Here is a 26036-nt window from a genome sequence, read left to right on the forward strand (position 1 = left end):
CAAGACAGTGACACTATAGAATATCAGGACAGTGACACTGTGGAATGACAGGACAGTGACACTGTAGAATAACATGACATTAACACTATAGAATAACAGGACAGTAACACTGTAGAATGAGAGAACAGTAACATTATAGAATATCAGGACAGTGACACTGTGGAATGACAGGACAGTGACACTGTGGAATGACAGGACAGTGACACTGTGGAATGACAGCACAGTGACACTGTGGAATGACAGCACAGTGACACTGTAGAATGACAGGACAGTAACATTATAGAATATCAGGACAGTGACACTATAGAATATCAGGACAGTGACACTGTGGAATGACAGGACAGTGACACTGTGGAATGACAGGACAGTGACACTGTGGAATGACAGGACAGTGACACTGTGGAATGACAGGACAGTGACACTGTAGAATGACAGGACAGTGACACTGTAGAATGACAGGACAGTAACATTATAGAATAACAGGACAGTAACACTGTAGAATGACAGGACACTGTGGAATGACAGGCATTAACACTGTGGAATGACAGGACAGTAACATTATAGAATATCAGGACAGTGACACTGTGGAATGACAGGACATTGACACTGTAGAATGACAGGACAGTTACATTATAGAATAACAGGACAGTAACACTGTGGAATGACAGAACAATAACATTATAGAATAACAGGACAATGATACTATAGAATATCAGTACAGTGACACTGTAGAATGACAGGACAGTAACATTATAGAATAACAGGACAGTGACACTATAGAATATCAGGACAGTGACACTGTAGAATGACAGGACAGTAACATTATAGAATAACAGGACAGTAACACGATCGAATGACATGACAGTAACACTGTAGAATATCAGGACAGTAACACTAAAGAATAGGACAGTAACACTGTAGAATATCAGGACAGTGACATTGTGGAATGACAGGACAGTGACACTGTAGAATGACAGGACAGTAACACTATAGAATAACATGACATTAACACTATAGAATAACAGGACAGTAACACTGTAGAATGACAGAACAGTAACATTATAGAATAACAAGACAGTGACACTATAGAATATCAGGACAGTGACACTGTGGAATGACAGGACAGTGACACTGTAGAATAACATGACATTAACACTATAGAATAACAGGACAGTAACACTGTAGAATGAGAGAACAGTAACATTATAGAATATCAGGACAGTGACACTGTGGAATGACAGCACAGTGACACTGTGGAATGACAGCACAGTAACACTGTAGAATGACAGGACAGTAACACTGTAGAATGACAGGACAGTAACATTATAGAATATCAGGACAGTGACACTATAGAATATCAGGACAGTGACACTGTGGAATGACAGGACAGTGACACTGTAGAATGACAGGACAGTAACATTATAGAATAACAGGACAGTAACACTGTAGAATGACAGGACACTGTGGAATGACAGGCATTAACACTGTGGAATGACAGGACAGTAACATTATAGAATATCAGGACAGTGACACTGTGGAATGACAGGACATTGACACTGTAGAATGACAGGACACTGTGGAATGACAGGACATTAACACTGTAGAATGACAGGACAGTTACATTATAGAATAACAGGACAGTAACACTGGAATGACAGAACAATAACATTATAGAATAACAGGACAATGATACTATAGAATATCAGGACAGTGACACTGTAGAATGACAGGACAGTAACATTATAGAATAACAGGACAATGACACTATAGAATATCAGGACAGTGACACAGTAGAATGAAAGGACAGTAACATTATAGAATAACAGGACAGTAACACTGTGGAATGACAGGACACTGTGGAATGACGGGACAGTAACACTGTAGAATAACATGACATTAACACTGTAGAATAACAGGACAGTAACACTGTAGAATGACAGAACAGTAACATTATAGAATATCAGGACAGTAACACTGTAGAATATCAGGACAGTAACATTATAGAATATCAGGACAGTAACACTGTAGAATGACATGACATTAACATGCCAGAATAAGACTAACCTACCTGCAAATCTAGCTGCCATTTGATTACTCTAAACCAGCCTTTCTCAAAACGTTTATGGACTTCCTGGTATTCCATGAGCAACCCTAGAGGTCGAGCTGAATATTTCCCAAATCTTTAAAAATAACTTGAGTTTAGCACATAAGAGCATATATGTATTATTGTCATTTTTACCTCAACTTGTCTGTAAATTAGTATTGTTCTTGGGTATTTTGTGGAGTTAGGTGGTCCGCCTCTATTTTCTTTTTGTTGGTGGTCCGTCTTTATTTATTTTTATTGTTTAAGTGGTCCTTGATCTGAAAATGTTTGAGGAACACTGCTGTAAATTAAAATGAAAGGATGTTCCATAGAATTCCACTCAGCTGAGCCTCACAAATGTATCTGATGTCAAATTGACCAAATTTCACCATTCTTGATCATCAAGGTGACATAAAATGTGCATCATGCACATGAATGCCATCCCCTTAAACGCATATTACGATAATAATAAACTGATGGTACCCCACCATATAGAAAACAATTTTTTCAGTAAATCTAGAATTGTATTTTTCTCTTTGAGGACTCTTACACATTCTAGGGGAAAAGGCTGGTGTATCAGATCTCCCGAACAACACGGTGCTAACCCACAAAGGTGGCCCTGCTCAGCAGCCTGCGGGAGTACGAGCGAGGGTGCAGCAAAATGAGCCACGGAGGAGGGCCGAGGTGACACCTTATTGACTCGCTACGTGGGCGTTGCCAGCTCCTGCCTTTGTCTGCTTTTCATTTCAGTATTCAGACAGGCAACGAGAACTCAAAAATGTGAACAGATAGCACAGTTGTTTTGCTTTAACGTCAACTAGCAACCATTGAGAGTGGAACATGGAGCTTCAAAAGATGCCTGGCTCTGTAAATATGAACTGAAAGACATATCAGACTGGGATAAGGTTTAATAAACACCGCCCAACTGCACGCTCACAATTCACGGCTTCAGTGACGCTGGAAAACCATTTCAAAATGTGATCACGTTAAGTCGCACATTATATGTCTGGCGAGGAAAAATAAGACTCAGATTGCTGCTTTAGATCGCAATGCACCAACAGGTGATCTTATGTTATTTTAGTGGTGTGTTTTCATTTCTGCTGGTGTTCATGGTAACAGATGTTTTACATGAGCACAGAGCACAAAGCACGCAGGCTTTGTATAAAATGAACTTTTACAAATAGCTACTGATAATATAAATTTGCACTCACCCGCATGTCAGTCTTATTGCAACGATGCACTCAAACAATTACTCATGCACAAATTTATAAGGAACAAATTCATGCACTCATACAGAATAAACGCATACATACATTGATGAAATTGATCACTTTTTCTTTTGAGGAAAAATTCATATTTTCAAAAAAAAGTAGGCAGAGTGAATAGAATTTGAAGCATTTGGTGATTGCACAGGTTTTGAAACATTCCTGAACAGTGTTTGAACTTTTCCATCACTAATCTTCATGACAGATGAAAAGTTTTGGTATCAACCCCAGTAGACAAAAACTGTTCAAAATGTCAAATGTTACAAAATCTTTTGGGCCACATGTTGTTCTTGTTCCACTAATAAAATAAAAGATCTGTGCCAAATTTGATTGTAATCACACATTGTTTATGCTGCATTACACATAACAACAGCAACTCACGAATGCCACGAAGTATACATTCTTGGTTGCTGATCATGAATGTGATGATTCGGGGTAGAGGCGTCAGGTGTCCTCAGGAACTGCTGCAACCTGTTACCACGTGTTACGATTAATGGCACGTGTTGCTGGAGAATCATCAGGAACCATTACGCATGGTCAAGAATAATGTTCCGCGTTGTTGTGCGCTATTGTGTGAAACAGCGGCATTCTGTCACATTGGTAATGAGGTGAATTGTCTCCACACACACACCCCAATATTCATCCTACCATCAGTTGCTGAACAATTCAGATCGCTCCAGTTTGCTCCTCAAAATCCACGGCAGAAGAACTTTGTGATTGCATGCTTAGTTGGGCTCTGTGCCATGGAGTGGCGCAGAGAGGAGAGGAGAGAGACAGATGAGTGGCTACACATGGCTCTCATCTCGCTAATTTTCCCAAACATCAGCCACATGCAGCAGGTGGAACACCAGCAAGAGCAAGCTGAGGAGCATTAGAACAAGGCTTTCAGCTGACTTGGCATCACTGTCCTCCTTCAGCATACTGTAGCAATGAAACTGAATGTGGTGCAGCAGGGTTTAATTGTGAGCATGTCAGAGAAGAATGCTGTCACGCTCTATTAAGGCTCACAACTAATCAAGATGGATCGACATACTCAGTTACAACATGAGGCGAAATGAGGGTGATATGTGACATTCTTGGAAGATTTTTTGACAGCCAAAAACATGCGCCACGAAAATCACAAATATCACACACCAACACGCAGTATTAAAAAACCTTTTCAGATGCGTTAAGTCACGTTAAGAATGTCAGGAATGTGCCACGAATGACACAAATATGACATTCGGAACGCATCTTGCCTATGTGTAAATGCACCACTAGGGGTCCTCCACAAACCAACAATTTTCCCCAAACAAGCAATGTAGTAATCCAGTAATTCCAGTAATGTTCTCCTCTGGGTGACCAATCAACCACCACTTTTTTTGATTAGAAGCCATCACACCTGTAAAAGACAAATAATGGCATCAGAGTCTTCTTCCGTTAGGGTGTCGTTGCTTTTCCAGCAGAGGGAGAAGAAAATGTGTCACTCTGAGGGACCTCTAAATCTTATCTGAGTTCAAATTTGGTCTGCATCTATAAAACCCCAAGTGGAACAAAAAAAACATATGGCCTGAAGTCTCTCACAACTTTTATTTTTTCATTATATAACATGAACAGCCCTAAGCCCCAGTCACCCATTCTATCTATTCTTCAAAGTCCAGTTTTCCTTTGCTGTTCTGTTGTATACGTTTTCACACATTGTCCCCACACAGAGGGCGTCATGTTTGTCCCTGCAGTTGCTAGAATAAATTGTTAGCTAATGTTTGTGTGAAAGTGGGCGCGGTGGTCAGAGCACACCAAGCAGCAGATGACGAGATCTGTGTTCAGGAGGCGGAAAACAAATTACATTTAAATTCAACCACAGCTGAGCAGGTTAGAAACCTCTGTGTTGTGTGGGCCGCTGAAGAGGAGGTACTGCTGGCCTACCACCACCAGAGGGCGCCTGCTTGAAGTGCAGGCTTCAAGCACGAGAGGGCGCTGGAGCAACAGAGAAGGACAGCTGTCACTCATCAACAGCACCTGTTGTCACTCATTCTACTATCATCCACATCATCATAAAAGCCTGACCGCAATTCCACCTCCCCGCCAAGAAATCAGCTACACTCAGGTAACCTTCTCTGCTGTGACTTACTGAGACTGAATATTGTTCTGTGTGCAGCCATTGTCCTGTGGATACAGTCTTCTGCTGGATGGCGTATAGTGTGGGTTTGCGACGTCTTCGCCTCTCACTCCTTCCAGAGAAGCGACTGACAGGAGCTGCACGGGTGTTTCTGTTTCTGGAGGTGGAGGTTCTCCCTCCCGGAGGAACTGAGTACGGAGAGATTACTGGGTGTGTATTCACACACCCACCATTAACTGTTTCTGTTTCTGCCAGCAGTACCAGGTCTGACAGCTGGAGACGGTGGCCACCTGGGACCCAGGACTTGGCGGCTCCGGTGTTCTTCAGATCCGTTGGCGGTGGAAGCCGTGTGGGATCCGGCGCTTCTCTGGACAGACGTCTTCTATCCTCGAGCCTGCCCACACGTCACCATGTGTATGATTGACTGTACTTCTCAACTGCAATTGTCTGTATTCCGTTGTGCAATTCACAACATTAAATTGTTACTTTTTGGCTTAAATCCATTGTCCGTTCATTAACGCCCCCTGTTGTGGGTCCGTGTCACTACACTTTCCCAACACTGTTTTCCTGGATCAGGACCTCAGGTTTGTTGTTGTCCTTTCGGCTGCTCCCATATGTTTGGGCTCACCCCAGCAGACACAGCCAGACCCGCATTGGTATTTGGCACAAGTTTTACCCTTCCTGATGCAACTCCAGTTTCACCTGGAGAAACACACACATCTCCTGGTGATCCAAAGAGGTCTCCCATTCAAGTATTAACCAGGCCCCACACTGATTAGTGTTGGAGATCTAACGGTATCAGGCTTACACAGAGCAGACCAGCTGCATCAGGACCTGTATCCACTATTCTATTCTATCCTATCATCTTTGAAATATATCAAAAGTAAAATGATTTATATCTCTGATAGATTCTGAGAAACTGATTCATGCTTTCCTTTTCATAAGATTAGATTATGGCAGCACTCCAACAGGATTATCAAAACACTTAAAATAGACTTTGACTTATTCGGAATTCAGATGCCAGAGTACTCACATAGACAAGAAAAGGTCATCACATTACCCCAAAACTCAAATCAAGTCACTGGTTTCTTGTTCAGCAAAGAATTAATTTTAAAATACTTTTGTTAGTTTTTAAATCATTACATGGTTCAGCTCCAGAAGTACTGACCTGCTCACTGGCTGCAGTGCACTCCCACCAGAAAGCTGCAGTCTTCAGACTGTGGGTTTCTGCTCATATCCCGAGTAGATTCAGCAGCAGATAAAACTGTATTTAGTCACTGTGGACCTGCCTTATGGAATGTTTATGGAATCCTTTATTTTACCAATCATCCAAAAAATCGTGTGTGTGTGTGTGTGTATTTTTCCATACCTGTTTCTTCCAGTTAATTCTGATGTGTGAAATGATTTTGTAATTGTATTTTTGGTTTCACTCTTTTCTGTATATTTTGTTTTATTCTGTATTTCTGTGTCTTGCAAAGCACACTGGAGTTTTCGGTAATGAAATGTGCTTTACAAATAAATATTCTGTGCCTTTTTTTTCCTGTACTTTTCTGAATCTTCTTGGAGAAGGTGTGTCAACCAGCAGAAGTGTCAAAGCATAAAACACGTGTGTTTGTTGTCTTTGTTGTGGTGCAGGAGGCTGAAAATTGACAAGTTTATTCCAACTACATTCCGCCTGGATGTGAAGAAAGAGAGAGAGGCGTTCTTTTCCCGACATGAGGGTAGAACACAAAGCACTAACCTGATATTACATGAGTTGAACTGGATTTGTGTTTTGTTGTGTGTTCTGGTGTTCAGTAGCTTGTAGGTCCAAGAGTGAAGCATGAAAAGACATGCAATAGTGCGTGTGTGTTGTTTGGAGATTGTTCAGTCAGGAAGTTGGAAAATAATGCACTTCAGCTCCCATAAGGCCCTGATAAAATCACCATGGGAACATGTTGTTTCCATAGCGATGAGTCAGCAGAGGGCAGGACTGAGACGCAAATATCGAGGAACCAACACAATCAAGACATGCTGCTGCAGTAGTGTCAAAGAAAGCATTTTAGGATTAAATCACAGAAACTGATGTTCAGAACTGAAGAGAAAATATCTCATTTGTTTTAGTATTGTTCATAAATCAGCCACATGAAATCAGAACAAGTGGTGCGCTCTGCATTTAGACATGTTTATCACTAAGTACACAGGAAAACACACAGCTGCTGAGATCTCCAGGTAACCATCCATCCATCCATCATCTGCTCTCCAGTACTCCAGTGAGTACAAGGAGATACACCCATATACAAATTAGTACAGCACACCATGACTTAAAGCTGCTTTGATCAACTCAGCAGGGCTATATACAGTAACACCAAATAGTGTTGAATCAACTCTTCACTAGTGTTAATTCAGCTCCAGCACAGTGTTAGGCCATCTCTAGCATAGTGTTCAATCGTCTCTATATTGTATTAAATCAACTCAGTCATACTATTAAGTCAGCTCTATCATAGTGTTAAATCAGCTCCAGCATAGTGTTAAATCAGCACCATCATAGTGTTAAATCAGCTCCAGCGTAGTGTTAAATCAGCACCATCATAGTGTTAAATCAGCTCCAGCGTAGCGGTACATCAACTCTATCACAGTGTTACATTATCTCTATCATAATGTTCAGTCATCGCTATCATTGTGTTAAATCAGCACCATCATAGTGTTAAATCAGCACCATCATAGTGTTAAATCAGCTCCAGCGTAGTGTTCAATCAGCTCCATCAAAGTGTTGAATCAATTCAAGTAGTGTTACCTAAACTCTATCAGTGTCACATAATCTCTATCATATTGTTAAATCAACTCTATCAGAGTGAAACACCAGCAACATCATAGTATTAAGGCTTAGTCCTATTTGTCCACCTGTAGCCCTACCCCTTGTTTTGGCATGTCTCCTGCAGGTTGATAGGGTTCTTCGGGAATGGAGTGACAAGGGAAAGTGGGAGAAAACTTTCCCTCAGAACTGGCACACCACTTGTTAAGGTTATGTCTGTAGCTGACGTCATATGTCTCGCAGCGATGCTTCTTACCGCAATGTTGGTTGGAGTAGGTTTTGTCACTTACTATATGGGTTGTAAAAATTATAATGTAAATAGTTCACAAACACCTTTTTTGCCACCTTTATAATAGTTCTAGGGCTTTCTTCCCTTTCCCAATTATCCCCCACCCCTGTGTGTGTCTTCTTTTGTACTACATTGTATTTACTTTTCAAACTGTACATATGACAGTAAATTTAAACAAAACACTTTCCTGTTTTATTGAGACTTTATTTGTATCAACTAAATATTTACAAAACAAGCATGAAAATTGGCATTACTATTTGATAATTTGCATGCAAAATGTTTTCAAATATGCAATATATATATATATATATATATATATATATATATAGTTAGGACACTGTTTATAGCTGCAAATTTTGGGCAATACTGTGGAGGAAGTCCCTGTGATCTCTCTCTTGGTAGTCAGCCACAATGGTTTGAATTCTGCACGTGATGGCCCGGTACCCTTGGCATTGTGGTGGGACAGGCTCACCGGCTCCCAACTGCTGGATGACGACGCTGTTCATTGCTTGTTCCTTGTTTGTTCCTTGTTTAGTATATCAAAGAATACCCAGATGTTCGGATGGTAACAGCTGACATTAGCAGCCATGTGGAGGTGCCAGCCTGATACATTCCAGACAGCAAGGTTGAAAACTGGACCCCTGCAGTTACTCCTAATTTGGTGACTGATGAAGGTGTCCTCAAAGAATTCCTCAGACAGTTGCTCCTGAACCAGCTCACATCTTCTGGTGACACAAAAGCCAGAGCAGACTCCATCCTGGTTACAAGGGAGAGCTCAGCATCAGCAGCATAGCTCTCCTGGAACCCTTCCACCTGCACCCAATGGTACACAAACTGGGCCAAGTGGTAAAGGCACCCTTGTGGCTCTGCTTCTGGGAAAGTGGCGCAGACTGCACTGAGGGCTGTCTGCTCAAAATCTATCAAGATAGTGACTGGATTTAACTTGCCCTCTGCCTGCTTCAGAGCTGTGAAAAGGAAATTAACAATTCCTCCTGTTTGTTCGGAAGCAGAGCATAGATGCAAGGGATAACCTAGCTGTTAATCAAAGCATGGATTGTGCAGAGTTGGATAAATAATTCCGGCATAATTTTGAAAGTTTCATCCATGAACCACTGATTACCCTGTACAAGGGGATGTAAATCTGATTCAGCAGAAAATACAGAAGTCATGGACCATGTATGCTGCTGTCAAGAAGAAGAAATGGCTGGCTGGTGGAGGTCTACCTGTAATGTGGAGGCAGATGAAGGTCTACAATGTGCTGAGGTACTGGGTGGGGATCATTGGTACGCTGCATAGCCCTGCATACCAATGACGGAAGGGGAAAAGGGCCAGGGAGAAATTAAATAGTGGGGGAGAAAGGAAAAAGTGTGTGTGTTCACAGGGAGAAAAGACCAGGGGGGAACCTAGGAGGGATATGTCAAGGGGAGAAATGTCTGGGGGGAATGACTGGGGGGAAATGCCCTGATACCATTTATAATACAAGAGCGTTTAATAAAAACAAATGTGCATATATTAGTGATTTACTTATATAGCTAATGGAAATATACAGTATAATCACAATATATTGGGTTATGTTTAGGGGTCCGGACAGAACCGGACTGTTTCAGGCAATGGACCCAAATGCAGGGAACTGGACACAGGAAGGAGTACAAAGGAAAATAGATTTATTTACAAATAAAAGGTGCTGCGCTGGGGTGCCTGCAGTATGGAGAGAACACCCACCTCCTTGCGGTGAAAATAGGGAGCTGCAGTATCCCGAGCCAGTCTTGAAGGAGAATGAATACTAAGGTTAAAGGACCAGGACCAGGTGGACGCTTACCTCCGAAACCAATAACTATGGGGAATAAAGGCATACAGGGTGAGTGAATGCACTTGTAATGCTGGCGCCTCAAAACAGTCACAGTTCACAAAAGCTTAACACAGGTTGCTTCGGAGGTGAGGAAATAATGTTCTCTTCTCAAGAAATAAGGTTTACTGTTCAGGAATTGTTCACAAATTGTATCCAGAGGTCAGAGGTCAAGTGCTGCATGTTGTGACGCAGTTCCAATTAAGCAGGACTTGATACAGCTGGGTTCTTAATTGTTTGAAATCCTGACAATATTGTGGTTAGAAGAATCAGCAATGAATGTCACAAACAAGACATCTTTATAATAGTTTTAATTACTAATCATTTTATTCTTGCAAAGCTGCAATTCACTCACTCACTCACTCAGCTTTAACTGCTTGTCTGGGAATGGGTCACAGGGGTAACAGCTCCAGCAGAGTACCCCAAACTTCCCTTTCCTGGGCCACAATAAGCATCTATAACTTGATACTGAGATGTTCCCAGGCCAGTGTGGAGATATAATCTCTCCACCTAGTCTTGGATCTTCCCTGGAGTCTCTTGGACATGCCTGGAACACCTTCCTACGGAGGCACCCTGGGGGCATCCATACCAGATGCCCGAATCACCTCAGCTGGCTCCTTTCAACATGAAGGAGCAGCGGCTCTACTCCGAGCTCCTCGTGGATGACCGAGCTTCTCACCATATCCCTAAGGGAGACACTGGCCACCCTCCTGAGGAAAACTATTTTGGCCGCTTTTACCCACGACCTAGTCATTACCCAACCCTCATGACCATAGGTGAGAGTAGGAACAAAGATTGACCTTTAGATCGGAAGCTTCACCCTTTGGCTCAGCCCTCTTCTCGACACAACAGTATGGCAGAGCATATGCAGTACCGTCCCTGCGGTGCCGATTCACTGGCCAATGTCACGGTCCATTGTCTATTGTTGTGAACAAGACCCAGATGTACTTGGAGCAATACCTCGTTCCTTACTAGGGGAAGGCAATCCATCGATCTCCTGCTGAGAACCATGGCCTCAGATTTAGAGGGGCTGATCCTCAGCCCAGTCGCTTCACACTCAGCTGCGAACCGACACAGTGAGTGCTGGAGGTCACAGGCCGATGAAGCCAACAGGACCACATCATCTGCAAAGAGCAGTGACGAGACCCTGAGCCCACCAAACTGAAGGCCCTCCTCCTCCCAACTATGCCTCAATATCCTGTCCATGAATATCACAAACAGGATTGGTGACGAGACACAGCCCTGGCAGAGGCCAACCCCCATTGGAAACGAGTCAAACTTACTGCCAAGAATCTGAACACAGCTCTTGCTTTGTGAGTACAGAGATTGGATGACCCTGAAAAGGGACCTCCTCACTCCATACTCCCCCAGCACCTTCCACAGTATCTCCCAGGGTACCTGTTTATACGTCTTCTCCAAGTCCACAAAACGCATGTAGACTGGATGGGCATACTCCCAGGCCCCCTCCAGGATCCTTGTGAGAATGAAGAGCTGGTATGTTGTTCCACGGGGGCAGGACGGAACCTGCATCATACCTCTTCAATCTGAGGTTCAACTATGGGCCGAACTCTCCTTTCCAGCACCCTGGAATAGACTTTACCAGGCAAGCTAATTAGTGTGATGCCCCTGTAATTGGCACACACTCTCTGATCCTCTTTTTAAATATGGGGATCAACACCCCAGTTTGCCACTCCTTAGGCACTATTCCAGACCTCAATGCAATGTTGAAGAGACATCTCATCTTAGACAGTCCCTCCACACCCAGAGCCTTCAACATTTCTGGATGGATCTCATCAACCCCAGGGCTGTGCCACTGCGGAGTTCTTTAGCTACTTCAGGGACTTCCACCAGGGAAATTGATGATGATCTCCCATCACCTTCCAGCTCTGCCCCTACTATAGAGCACACTCCAGTTTGATGTAGGAGTTCCTCAAAGTGTTCCTTCCAGTGCTGAATGACCTACTCAATTGAGGTCAACAGAGTCCCATCCTTATTGTAGACAGTTTGGATGGTTTTCTGTTTTCCTGTCCTGAGATGCCTCACTGTCAGCCAGAAGCTCCTTGGTGGTGAGCAAAAGTCCTTCTCCATGGTTACTCCAAAATTCTCCCACATCTGATGCTTTGCCTCCCTTACAGCAGAGACTGACACTTTTTGAGCCTGTCGGTACCTTGCAGCTGCCTCCACAGTCCTCTAAGATAACATATCCTGGAAGGACTCCTTCTTCAGTCAGATGGTTTGGCTGACCAATGGTGTTCACCATAGTGTTTGAGGGTTGCCGCCCCTTGAGGCACCTAAGACGTTCAGGCCACAGCTCCCTGGTGTAACATCAGCAGTAGAAGTTATGAACATTGCCCATTCCTTTTCAGTGTCCCCAACCTCCACAGGTATGCCAGAAAAGCTCTTCCAGAGGTGTGAGTTGAAGAGCTGTTGAACAATGGGCTCCTCCATACATTCCCAGTTCACCTGCACTATCCGTTTGGGCTTACCAGGTCTGTCCAAAGTCCTCCCACACCCTCTTATTCAACTCACCACCAGATGGAGATCAATTGACAGCTCTGCCTCTCTCTTCACCCAAGTGTTTCAAACATGCAGCCTCAGATCAGATGATTCAATTTCAAAATTGACCTGCTCTGGTACCATGTACAATTATGAGCAGCCTTATGTTCGAACATAGTGTTTGTTATGGATAGCCCATGACTAGCACAGAAGTCCAATAACAAATGACAGCTCAGGTTTAGATTAGGGAGGCCTTTCCTTGCAATCGGGTCTCACCAGGTGTCTCTGTCATTGCCCATGTGTGCGTTGAAGTCCCCCAGCAGAATAATGAAGTCCCCGACTGGACTGGAGCCTGATATAGGACTCCATTCAGGGACTCCAAGAAGGCCAAATATTCCAAACTGCTGTTCGTTGCATATGCACAAACACAAAAACAGTCAGTGGTTTCCCCCCCACCTCTTGAAGGTGCTTGGAGGCAACCCTCTCATCTACCAGGGTAAACTCTAGCGTAGCGACACTCAGCCGCGGACTTCTGAGTAAGAGTGGCTGTGCATTGACGCGAGGCCCACCAGATCTAACTGGTAGCACTCCACTTCCCACACAAGCTCTGACTCCTTCCCCCACAGCGAGGTGACATTCCACAACTCCAGAGATAGCCTCTGCCACCTGGGTCTGGTCCATCGAGGCCCTCGACTTACACTGCCACCCATGGGACAGCGCACCTGACCCTAGTGGTTCCCCCTGTGGATAACTAAAATATTCTTAATACTAAGTCCCTTTGGCTACTTTCTCATTTTCATTCAGGGTCACGACAGCAGATCTAATGTGGATCTGCATGGTGATTTGCCACAAGTTTTAATCCAGATCTTGCTCTCTTTCCTCGTTCTCCTCTTTTCTTCTGGGTTTTTTTGACAGTTTTTTTTTCAAAGACTTCCACTACTGTGTGGATACACTTGCTGCTTGAGATCTGCAGGACAGATCATTTACTGACAATAACCAGGAAGTTAAACACTTAGGTTATTACAGTGTCATTCTGCCTGTGGACCTTTCAGCCCTGTGCTGTTAATGTTTGTCCTGATCTGCAGGAACTAACTGTATTATTTATTGACAATAACCAGGAAGTTTAACACGTTGACTATTACAGTGTAGTTCAGCCTGCCGAACGTTCAGCTCTGTGCTGTATGATGCACAATGGTGTAGATGAACAAAGAAACACCAAAAGATGAGTTACCTGTATTCATAAAGCTTGATTCTTCACTGGGACTGAAACTGCTAAATTTATTTATTCATTTATTTATTTTTACATAAACTCTATCATAGTTTTACATCAGCTCTATCGCAGTGTTACATCAGCTCTATCAGCTTTACATCAGCTCTATCATAGTGTTACATCACGTCGTCATCATTATTTTTTAATTTTGCACTTCAAATACACCTTTTCCATTCTGTTAAATTTTATATTTATTTCCTTTCTTTCCCAGAACTTAATACCGCCATCACACATAGCTGGAATCATGCAGAATGGTATCAGACTTATGAATTGGTGCACATCAGAAAAGTGTCGGATTTCAGTTCCTAAACATTGTGACAGCCATCTGCGGAAGTCGATACAGTTGGTCAAAGTCAACCGATGGCCCCGAGTGTGATGCACATGTTCAAAACTCTCCGGGCACCGTTGAGATGGGACAACTATCTGACGATGATCCATGTATAATCTTACGACCATCTGATCGCAATTTACATATTCTGACAGCATCAAAACAGCATTTGAAACGATCTGATCGTAGCTGATTGAGTTCTGACATCGATCGGTCACAGCAAAGCCTGCAGATATGCTGTGCCATGTTTGTCCACCTCCACTGGACCCGGCCAGGGAGGACGAAGGAAATGTTATGTAATAACATGTATGTGGCACTCTGCACGTGTCAAAGGCACTGTTCAGTGCCGCAACGCAGCTGAACGGGATGTCACCATTGTAATGCAGGTATTATTACATGTTCACCTCCTAAGTCTAAACATCTACCGATTTAAATTAAATTGATATGGTGGTGGTAAAACAGGTCATTGAATGGATTGTAGAACCATTAACATACATCTGTAACTTATCATTTCAAACCGGTAAATTTCCCAATCAAATGAAAATAGCTAAGGTTGTGCCGCTGTATAAGACTGGGGATAGACACCACTTCACAAATTATAGACCTGTTTCTTTGCTTCCACAATTTTCCAAATTATTAGAAAAGTTATTCAATAATAGATTAGACAAATTCATAAATAAACATAAATTACTTACTGATAGTCAATATGGATTCAGAGCACATAGTTCAACATCACTTGCATTAATAGAATCAGTTGAGATTACAAACGCCATAGACCACAAATTACATTCAGTTGGAATATTTATAGACCTTAAAAAGGCTTTTGATACAATCAATCATGACATATTAATCAGTAAACTTGAACAGTATGGGATTAGGGGGTTGGTGTTGCACTGGGTGAGAAGCTACTTAAGTAACAGAAAACAGTTTGTGAAGTTGGGGGAATATACATCATCATGCTTGGACAATGCTTGTGGCGTCCCACAGGGGTCAGTATTGGGTCCAAAACTGTTTCTAATTTATATAAATGATATTGTCAATGTTTCCAAAATATTAAAATTAGTATTATTTGCAGATGACACAAGCATTTTTTGTTCAGGGGGGGATTTGCAGGAGTTACTGAGGAGGATCAGTATAGAAATGGGAAAATTGAAAATATGGTTTGACAGAAACAAATGATCATTAAACTTAAGTAAAACAAAATACATGTTATTTGGCTATTGTAATATAGACATACAGATTCAGTTACAAGTCGAGGGGGTAGATATTGAAAGGGTACATGAAAATAAGTTTCTGGGGGTGATAATAGATGATAAGATAAACTGGAAGACTCATATAAAACATATACAAAGTAAACTGTCAAGAAGCATTTCAGTTCTAAACAAAGCGGAACATATTCTGGACCACAACTCACTCCGCATTCTTTACTGCTCACTGGTTTTACCATATTTACAGTACTGTGCAGAGGTATGGGGTAATACTTATAAAGGTACAACACAATCACTATCAGTAATGCAGAAAAGAGCTATAAGAATTATTCATAATACTGGCTATAGAGATCATACAAATCCACTATTTTTACAATCCAAATTCTTAAAATTCACAGACTTGGTTCATTTTCAAACAGTACAAATCGTGTATAAAGCAATAAACAATTTACTTCCAGCAAATATTAAAAATATGTTTTTTTAACAGATCAGGGGATTGCAGTCTGAGGGGGAAATTTAATTTAAAGCATCAGTGGGCACGAACAACATTAAAAGGTTTCTGTATTTCTGTCTGTGGGGTGAGGATGTGGAACAGATTGGGAGTGGGGCTCAAGCAATGTCCAAGCATGAACCAGTTCAAACAGCGGTACAAAAATATGTTTTTTTCTAGGTATAGGGAGGAGGAAGGGTAATGAGGGTTAGGGTGTTTTTGTTTTTTGCTTCGGCTTGTAAATATATAGTATTTTGTATGTAAGTAGGTATGTGTAGGTGTATATTTATGTTTGTGTATATATGTGTGTATATGTGTATGTGTATATATGTGTATGTATATGTATGTATGTTGAGATATATATATATATATATATATGTATGTATATATATATATATATGTATACATATATATATGTATACATATATATATGTATACATATATATCACCCTACCCCTTTTCGGACATGTTGGGTACACAGTAGGAACTTTTTTGTTGTTGTCTTTACTGATCTATCTTGTAATTGTTGTTGTATCAAATGTTCGAAATAAACAGTTTTCATCTTCATCAAGTCTGTAGCAGGTATGATGTGGAAATGTTGATGACATAAATAAACATGTATCTCACCTCCAGTACCTCTCGCTCCACAGTGCAGCGCAGACAGCTGGTCAAGTCCCTTTCACCCGCTGCGCTGTGTGCTGGCAGCGTCGATCAGCTAATAAAAGCATAATCCACCTCTGGTATGAATAAATCCCATGTGAAGCGCTGTCCCACAACGATAATCCAACTACAGTTGTGTTAAGATTGTATCAAGTAAAATGACAACAAAAAAAGAGTTTAAAAAAAGAGAAAAGAGAAAGTTCACTGGCTGCATCTGAAAGATGCTCGCAAGTGGGAAGTTGGCGCACTGCCAGCACAGTCCAACAGCAGTTATGGAGTCCAGCTGGGCAAATAAAATCTAGCAATGCTATTATATACTGATCAAAAACCTAAAGGGATTTATCACCGGACTAACAACAGGCGATCACTGACAGCTGCCAGCCTGTTTGTGGCACTCCGCATGCGCCCATGGGGTGCACCTGCGCATGCAGAGTGGGTGGTACAGCGTTTATGGACACATATACGGGCGATTCTTTAACTACGGGCACTATTGGCCTTGTAAATGTAATTTCCACCACACCATTGCCTTAGAATATAAAGCGCCTTGGGGCAACTGTTTGTTGTGATTTGGCGCTATATACATGTGCTCTGATGTCACTGTTTATCTCCATAGAAACTACCCAAACAATATTTCATACAAACTGTTTAAAGGGACATTACAGTGTTGTGGTGGAAATTACGGCAATAGTGTGGGACAACTACATTTTGTTTAAAAAAATCACAACAGTTGTATGACATTGAATACCCCAATTATGTTTTGATTATTTTACTGATATTTTATTCAGAGATATTTTAAAACATTAGAAAAAACGTTTCTTTACCATTCATTTTTATCATTGAAGATCAAAAGTCTGGGTGTGGGACAAGCACAAAACGGCAATATTTGCATATAATGATGCTGAAAAAAGGTGAAAAAGTCATCATAGACTACTAGAACAAATTTCTTAACACACTTTCATTGTAAAGATAACTATAAAAGTGTGACATTTCCCCTTTTTTCTGTTTTTCATACAATATGATCAAAGGACATAAGTGCCCGTAGTCTAAGAATCACCCATACATGCAGCTGAGTGAACATTTCAGCCACACACTCACACACTGCTTTGATCAGCTGTTCTACACACGTACACGCATGCACTCCGTCATGTGAGACACACACCGATGAGAGGTCAGTTTAGCGCTGGGAATGTGAGGACGAGAGGAGATTTGATTGTGTGGGTGAGTGAGTGGGTGAGTGACAGCACCAATGTCAGTGCTGTCTGACAGCAGTCTGTGTCATCTGACTGTTGTCTGAAATATGTTTGGGCTGCATCCTGCAGGTGTGCACGAGGCAGTCCGGATGCTTTCGGACCACGGCTGACCACGCCTCTTTTCCTCCCGTTTGTGTCGGATTATGGCAATATTTGCTGTATCAGCATGGTTCCTCCATAAGCTTGTTACAACGGCAATAAAGTATCTGTATCTGTACACAGTGGTGGGCACAGTTCTGATAACCAATAATTATCGAAGATAATTTTTTCATTATCGAATTATCTTTTTAGGTAACTTTAAAAAACATTATCAGACTAATTATCTTGCGATAATTTTTTTGTCCGATAACTTTTAGACCGATAACGTGGTAAACAAAGCTGAAAAGATACAAACACACTAAAATTTAAAATTAGTTGAGCACCTACCTGTTAAATGCTTCGTAGCAGATGTGTAGTTCTACCCTCTGCAAACAGAGGAGAGCTGTTTCTAGAAAAATCTGCTCTATCCTCTGCAATCAAAGGAGAACTGGTCACACACACAAAAAAACCCTCATTTCTTTTAACCCCATACTGATATGCGGGCAATATCACCTAAGTCATCCAGAGGTATACATTTTTAACTTATGGTGGAAATTTTAACCAAACTAATTTTGGACAAGTTATTTAAATTAACGTCATGCCTTATGAAGTGAAAATATCAGATATATGTTTTAGTTTTAAAGTAATGTGCTAATTTTTAAGGTTTTAGTGTTGACATGCTGTGCCCAGAGCATTATGGGTATGCTAGGGTAATCTCAGTACGTTCACGACATGAGAAATGCATTTGAAACACTCTGATCAGGCTCTACGGAAAACAGCATTAAACTCTAGTGCCTAAAACTCTCATGAATATATTCTCTGGGTTTATAGACATTATTATGTTTGCGTTTATTAAATTCCACGCATCTTAAATGTAGCAAAGCAGACACGGATTATCTGGAATTTTGTTTTGGCAAGTTTTTACGGTCTCTACTGCCATCTACTGGCCAGTAGTGTTCATGGCAGTATTGGCCCTGAAGCTGGACTAATATTTTTAATCACTGTACTCGGTTACAGCTCAAACTGTACCACAGAACCACATGGTATAAAAGTTCAGAGCGCATGATTTATGTTCTCACACACGTACATTGTACGTTCAAAAACCACATTTCGGACTCATCTTTCCAGAAGCATAACGTAAACAGAGGTTTTTTTTCAAACGTAATTTACATTTCTTATTTTTTGCAAAAACTCTCGATGGGAGACATCAAAGTTAAAAAAAACAAAACATTACAAGGCAGGTCTGCGGTGTTTGCACAGGCACAGTGCGAGAGGTTGGATGCTTGTAGCACTTCAGCAGCGGGATACCCTCATGACGAGCGACCAGAATATCAAACAGGTTTGATTTTCATCTGACGATACGATAGGCGATCAGGAGGTGGCCGAGATGTTAAACACAGCTTGCTACTCCATGTATACTAAATGATGCAGGACGCGCGATTAACCTGAAACTCGGTGCAATCCAAAAAAATTCTTGCACAAATGAAAAATCAGCTGTAAAAGGGCCAAAACTCGCACTGGCACCAATAGATCATCATGGCAGTGTTCTATTTATTTTGACACCGGTTATATCAGACGGTTATCTAATTACAACTTGGCTTTTTTTTTTTTTTTTTTTAAATGCTTGTTTTTACAAATTAAAAAATTGAATATTTTAGAAAATCACATTTATCTGTACCAACACACAACGCACGTCACATTAACGTGCTGGTTTACATAATAAATGACTCAACCAATCAGTGTTTAGCGGAGGCACATTTTACCCAGAATCCTTTGCGATCTGTCTGTGTTTGTTACAAAACTTCAGAATTAGTGCAGTATTCAACATTAAAGGATATTGTTGTATTTTAACTTTGTACAAATGACAGAATTGACACTAATGGAGTTATTCTATCAGTATTCATTTTATTTATACACCAAACCATAACTCACCATTGCTTTATTTTCCAAGACCTCCGCCTGACGGAGTACAGAGTTGAGCTCCTCATGGCTCCTCTCAGCTTTGCTTATGTGCTGGAAGCCATGTAGTAAACTGGAGCTTCTAGCAGGGGCAAGATGTTCAAAGACAGAAGTGCTGACTCATTGTTTGGGTCTGTTGTCACTTTTGATGTTACCAGAAGTGATCGTGGTGTTAAAACACAAAATCAGCTTGTTAGTAGTTGTAAGTGTACCAGAGACAATACTGGAATTTATCGGTTATCTGTAACTTCCGATACATTTTTGGGTGGTTTATCGTTTTATCTTTATCAAAGATAACTTTTAAGTTATCTGATTATCTATTATTGAAGTTAATTTTTTGGTTATCTGTGCCCACCACTGTCTGTACATTAGCTCTGTTGTAGTGTTACATCTGCTCTATCTTACAACAGCTCTAAGATAGTTTTACATGAGATTTATCACAGTGTTTCATCAGCTCTATCATAGTTTTACATGAGATTTATCACTGTTTCATCAGCTCTATCATAGTTTTACATGAGATTTATCACAGTGTTTCATCAGCGCTATCATAGTTTTACATCAGCTCCATCACAGTGTTCCATCGGCTCTATCATAGTTTTACATCAGCTCCATCACAGTGTTCCATTGGCTCTATCATAGTTTTACATCAGCTCTATCACAGTGTTATATCAGCTCTATCATGCTGTTACATCAGCGCGATCACAGTGTTACATCAGCTCTGTCAGTTTTACATCAGCTCTATCACAGTGTTACATCAGCTCTGTCAGTTTTACATCAGCTCTATCACAGTGTTGCGTCAGCTCTACCACAATGTTAGATCAGCTCTATCACAGTGTTACATCAGCACTATTACCGCATTCCATCATCTCTATTATAGTCTTACATCAATCAGTCATTCAATCAATCAATCAATTTTTTATATAGCGCCAAATTACAACAAACAGTTTCCCCAAGGCGCTTTATATTGTAAGGCAAGGCCATACAATAATTATGTAAAACCCCAACGGTCAAAACGACCCCCTGTGAGCAAGCACTTGGCTACAGTGGGAAGGAAAAACTCCCTTTTAACAGGAAGAAACCTCCAGCAGAACCAGGCTCAGGGAGGGGCAGTCTTCTGCTGGGACTGGTTGGGGCTGAGGGAGAGAACCAGGAAAAAGACATGCTATGGAGGGGAGCAGAGATCGATCACTAATGATTAAATGCAGAGTGGTGCATACAGAGCAAAAAGAGAAAGAAACAGTGCATCATGGGAACCCCCCAGCAGTCTACGTCTATAGCAGCATAACTAAGGGATGGTTCAGGGTCACCTGATCCAGCCCTAACTATAAGCTTTCATCATCAAGTTACATCAACCCAAAGTGTTGCATTAGCTCCATTGTAGTGTTGCATCATCTCTATTATTGTTACATCAGCTCTATCATACTGTTACATCAACCCGGACAAAGTGTTACATCAGCACAGTCACAGCCTTACATCAGCTCTGTCATGTTGTTAGATCAACTCTATCATTATGTTACATCTGCTCTATCCCAGTGTTACATCAGTCCTATTATTGTGAGACATTAACTCTGTCACAATCTGTCCCACTCTGTTACATCAGCTCAAGTACAGTGTTACATTAGCTCAGTCACAGTGTTATATCAGCTCCATCTTAGTGTTATAACAGCTCTATCATTATGTAACATCTGCTCTGTCACAGTGTTACACTGAGTCAGTGTTTCATCAACTCTGTCAAAGTGTTACATAAGCTCTATCATAGTTTTACATTAGCTGTATTACAGTGTTTCATCAGCTCTATCACAGTTTTACATCAGCTCTATCACAGTGTTTCATCAGCTCTATCATAGTTTTACATCAGATGTGTCACAGTGTTTCATCAGCTCTACTACAGTGTTAGATCAGCTCTATCACAGTGTTACATCAGCGTTATCATAGTTTTACATCAGCTCTATTACAGTGTTTCATCAGCTCTATCACAGTGTTACATTGGCTCTATCATAGTTTTACATCAGCTCTGTCACAGTGTTACATCAGCTCTACTACAGTGTTAGATCAGCTCCTTCACAGTGTTACATCAGCCCTATCACAATGCTACATCTGCACTATCATCGCGTTCCATCATTTCTATTATAGTCTTACAACAACTCAATCAAAGTGTTACATTAGCTCTGTCATAGTGTTACATTAGTTCCATTGTAGTGTTGCATCATCTCTATCACAGTCTTACATCAGCTCTATCATACTGTTACATCAACCCGATCAAAGTGTTACATCAGCACAGTTACAGTGTTACATCAGCTCTGTCATGCTGTTAGATCAACTCTATCATTATGTTACATCTGCTCTATCCCAGTGTTACATCAGCCCTATTATTGTCACACTTTGTGTGTTACATCAGCTCAAGTATAGCGTGAGCTCGATCACAATGATATATCAGCTCCATCATAGTGTTATACCAGCTACTATTATTGTGTGACATCTGCTCTGCCACAGTGTTACATCAGGTCTATCTTAGTGTTACAGCAACTCCATCAGTGTTACATTTGCTGTCTTAGTGTTACATATATCAGCTCTATCATTATGTTACATCAGCACCGTGATTGTGTGATATCAACTCTGTCACTGCTACACAGATGTATAAATTGGACCCAAAATGCAGACACAACTTTAAGATAAAGCTGAGCTTTTAGATAAAGCAATTTATTGTACTAAAAATACAAAGTTCAAGGTGGTCCAGTGTTGGTTCCAAGCAAGGTGGTGGTGGTGAGCAAAGTTGTCCTTGAAGGCCAGTGAGCCTGAAGGCTCCAGCATTGGCAAAATGGGTGGTGAAGCTGGGCATGGCTGGCACAGGAGATAAGCCAACGAACTGGCAAGGAGTGGATGAAGAAGCCGGTCTTCTAAAGTGCACTGTAGTGGATGACTGTTTGCATGTGCCAGTGGCAAGCAGGTCAGCCACGCCCAGCCTAATACTCAAAAGACAGAGACATGCATGGGGAGGGGAAGCGCAGCAGATGGTAAACAGAAAAAGGTTAAATCCTCACAATCACATAATTACATCAGCACTACCACATTCTTACATCAACTCTAATAAAGTGTTACATCAGCTATAATCACAGTGTTAACTCAACTCTGTGATAAAGTTAACACTGTGATAGAGCTCAAGGTGTCACAGGTCAAACTTGACTGCAAAACATGTACAATGTGAAATAATTTAGCCAACCTATATATACCTATAAAAATCCACCCAAATTGCATGGCGTCATCAATGTCTGTCTTTTTTTGGCAGACACAAACACTTCTTGTAACATTAGAATGGTGGTAAATTTTGCTTAGCTGCACCTGGCTAATGTGTTTTATTATTTTTAGTGTTTATTTATTGTTTCACATGCATTAGCTCAAAGTCTGTCATCATGGAAAAGCATGATAATTTCAGGAACATAACGGTCCGACAGCTGAAAAAAATTCTTTGAATAAGTCGTATCATTTAACACACACACACACACACACACACACACACACACACACACACACACACACACACACACACACACACACACACACACACACACACACACACACACACACACACACACACTCATCTTCAACCGCTTAGTCCAATTAAGGGTTGCAGGGGGCTGGAGCCCATCCCAGCAGCCATAGAGCGTGAGGCGGGGTACACCCAGGACAGGCCGCCAGTCTGTCACAGAGCCACAAACAGACAAACAAACACATTCACACCCACTCCCACACCTACGGACAATTTAAAGCTCCAATCCACCTAACCCGCATGTCTTTAGATGTGGGAGGAAACTGGAGCACCCAGAGGAAACCCACGCAAACACAGGGAGAACATGCAAACTCCACACAGAAATGCCACAGATGGGAATTGAACCCATGACCTTCTTGCTGTGAAGCAACAGTGCAAACCACTAAGCCACCGTGCTGCCTGTATCATTTAATAAATAAAATTAATTTAAAATCACTCAAAATTATTTTGTTTATTTCTGACTGACAAACTCAACAATGGTAGTAGTAAAATGAGAAACTTATGACCAATAACTGGATCCTTGAGTCTGGCGGGGGCCAGCTCTGTCTGTGCCTGTATGGGTGCCTGGTATATTGTGGGGTTTTTCCTTTTCACATCATTTGACCAGTACAAGAAGCCTCACAGAAGTAAACCATGATGGTAACTTGTGAATAAAAACAACTGTCATCATAAGTGCAAATGAATGAATACAATGTGTTTTTAGCCCTGCAGCGGGTCTGTAATCGACTTTTCTGCAGCGCGGCTTTGCTTTTGAACCTTGAACCAATTGAAGCAGTGATTCGCAGGTCGAAGCAGTGCTTCAATCTACGATTCGTGGATTGATTGCTGTATTTCACTTTATCCTAATTTTTCCCCGCTAAAACCCTGAATAAAGAGCATATGTCTGTAAGTAATATTTAATACAACCAACTTGTTATGGTCTTCTGAAACAGTTGATAGATGTATTTTATAACAAAAATGACCGATACTAATGCGTTAGCATGTCTATGGCGTTTTCAATGTTAAAGTTAGAATTAAGCTGTTCGCATCAGCACATTTGTGTTGATTTGTTTTCGGTATAATTAATGGCTCAGCTTTCGTTGTCGTAAAAGAGTCAAATTGTAATTTCTTAAATTTATTTTTATTCATATATTATAGCAACAACAATAATAGTCTACATAATAGACAATAATAGTCAATAATAATAGAGTAATAATGTTACAATACAATTATAGAGAAACAAACAGAACCTAATGAGACAAAACACAACAGAAAAGATAAAACCATGTAACAATGAAAATAAATAAATAAATACATATAGAAATAAATAACTGTTTCCTGTGAACACCTAGTGAGTATCCTACTCTCATTTAGGTTTTGAAACCTTGTTTCTGAAGTGTTTTTGTGTGATGTGCACAATACTACCAGTCATTTACAAGCCTAGATAAACTTTATATAAAAAAATCAGTCCATTTTTGATTATTAACATTTACTTGTACGTTTACTTTCAATACTTGAGTACATTACAATACGTGAGAAAAAACCCAACTTTCCTTAATCAAATTCATTCCAGTAGTATCTGCTCTTACTAGGATGCAGCAGTTTTCTAGCTCGGCAGATAGTTCTGGAGGAAAACACTGAAGAAATTAACAAATTGAAAATATGGTTTGACAAATTTTCATTATACTTAAATAAGACAGGGATGAAGTGGAGGTGTAAAAGTCACTAGTTGCTCACAGGAAACATTTATTTCTATATTTATTTATGTTCATTGTTAGTTGGTTTTATATTTTATGTTGTGCTTTTTTAATCAGGTTCTTTTTGTCTCTTTGTATTGTAGCATTATTAGTTATTATTACTATTATTGTTGTTGTTGCTGTTACTATTATTATTATTAATATCTAAACAAAAATAAATTTAAAAAATATTACAATTTGTAATACATTTGACTCTTCTATGACAACAAACACTGAGCCATTATTATACAGAAAACAAATGCACACAAACATGTTGCGATGCAAACAGCTCAATGCTAACTATAACATTGAAAATGCCATAGACATGCTAACGCGTTAGCATCGGTCTCGTTTTTAAATTATAAAATACATCTATCAACTATTTCATAAGACCATAACAGGTCGTTTTAACATAAAACAGGTAAATATTGCTCATAGACATATGCTCTTTGGGGTTTTAGCAGGGAAAAATGAAGATAAAGCAAAATAAAACCAACAAAGCAGCGGGTCAGATCAATGCTTCATTGCTTCAAGCTTCAAAGAAGAGCCGTGCTGCAGAAATGGTTGATTACAGATCCTGCAGGGGTTCTGTAATCAATGTAGAGACATTATCATTTTCCTGACAAACACCCCCCAAAACAATGGCCACTCTGAAGGACC

The 26036-nt window shown here is 40.8% G+C and overlaps 1 protein-coding gene across 1 annotated transcript in view; it reads left to right on the plus strand.

Moving 5' to 3' along the window:
- Positions 1-26036, plus strand: part of ttll10 (tubulin tyrosine ligase-like family, member 10) — a 68848-nt gene that overhangs the window by 26054 nt on the left and 16758 nt on the right. The window contains exon 3 of the mRNA XM_034171463.1: positions 2643-2775. Within this exon, the coding sequence (XP_034027354.1) occupies positions 2643-2775 (133 nt within the window). The remainder of the gene's footprint in view (positions 1-2642; positions 2776-26036) is intronic.

Source organism: Thalassophryne amazonica, chromosome 6 (assembly GCF_902500255.1).
Source record: "Thalassophryne amazonica chromosome 6, fThaAma1.1, whole genome shotgun sequence".
NCBI classification, from domain to species: Eukaryota; Metazoa; Chordata; class Actinopteri; order Batrachoidiformes; family Batrachoididae; genus Thalassophryne; species Thalassophryne amazonica.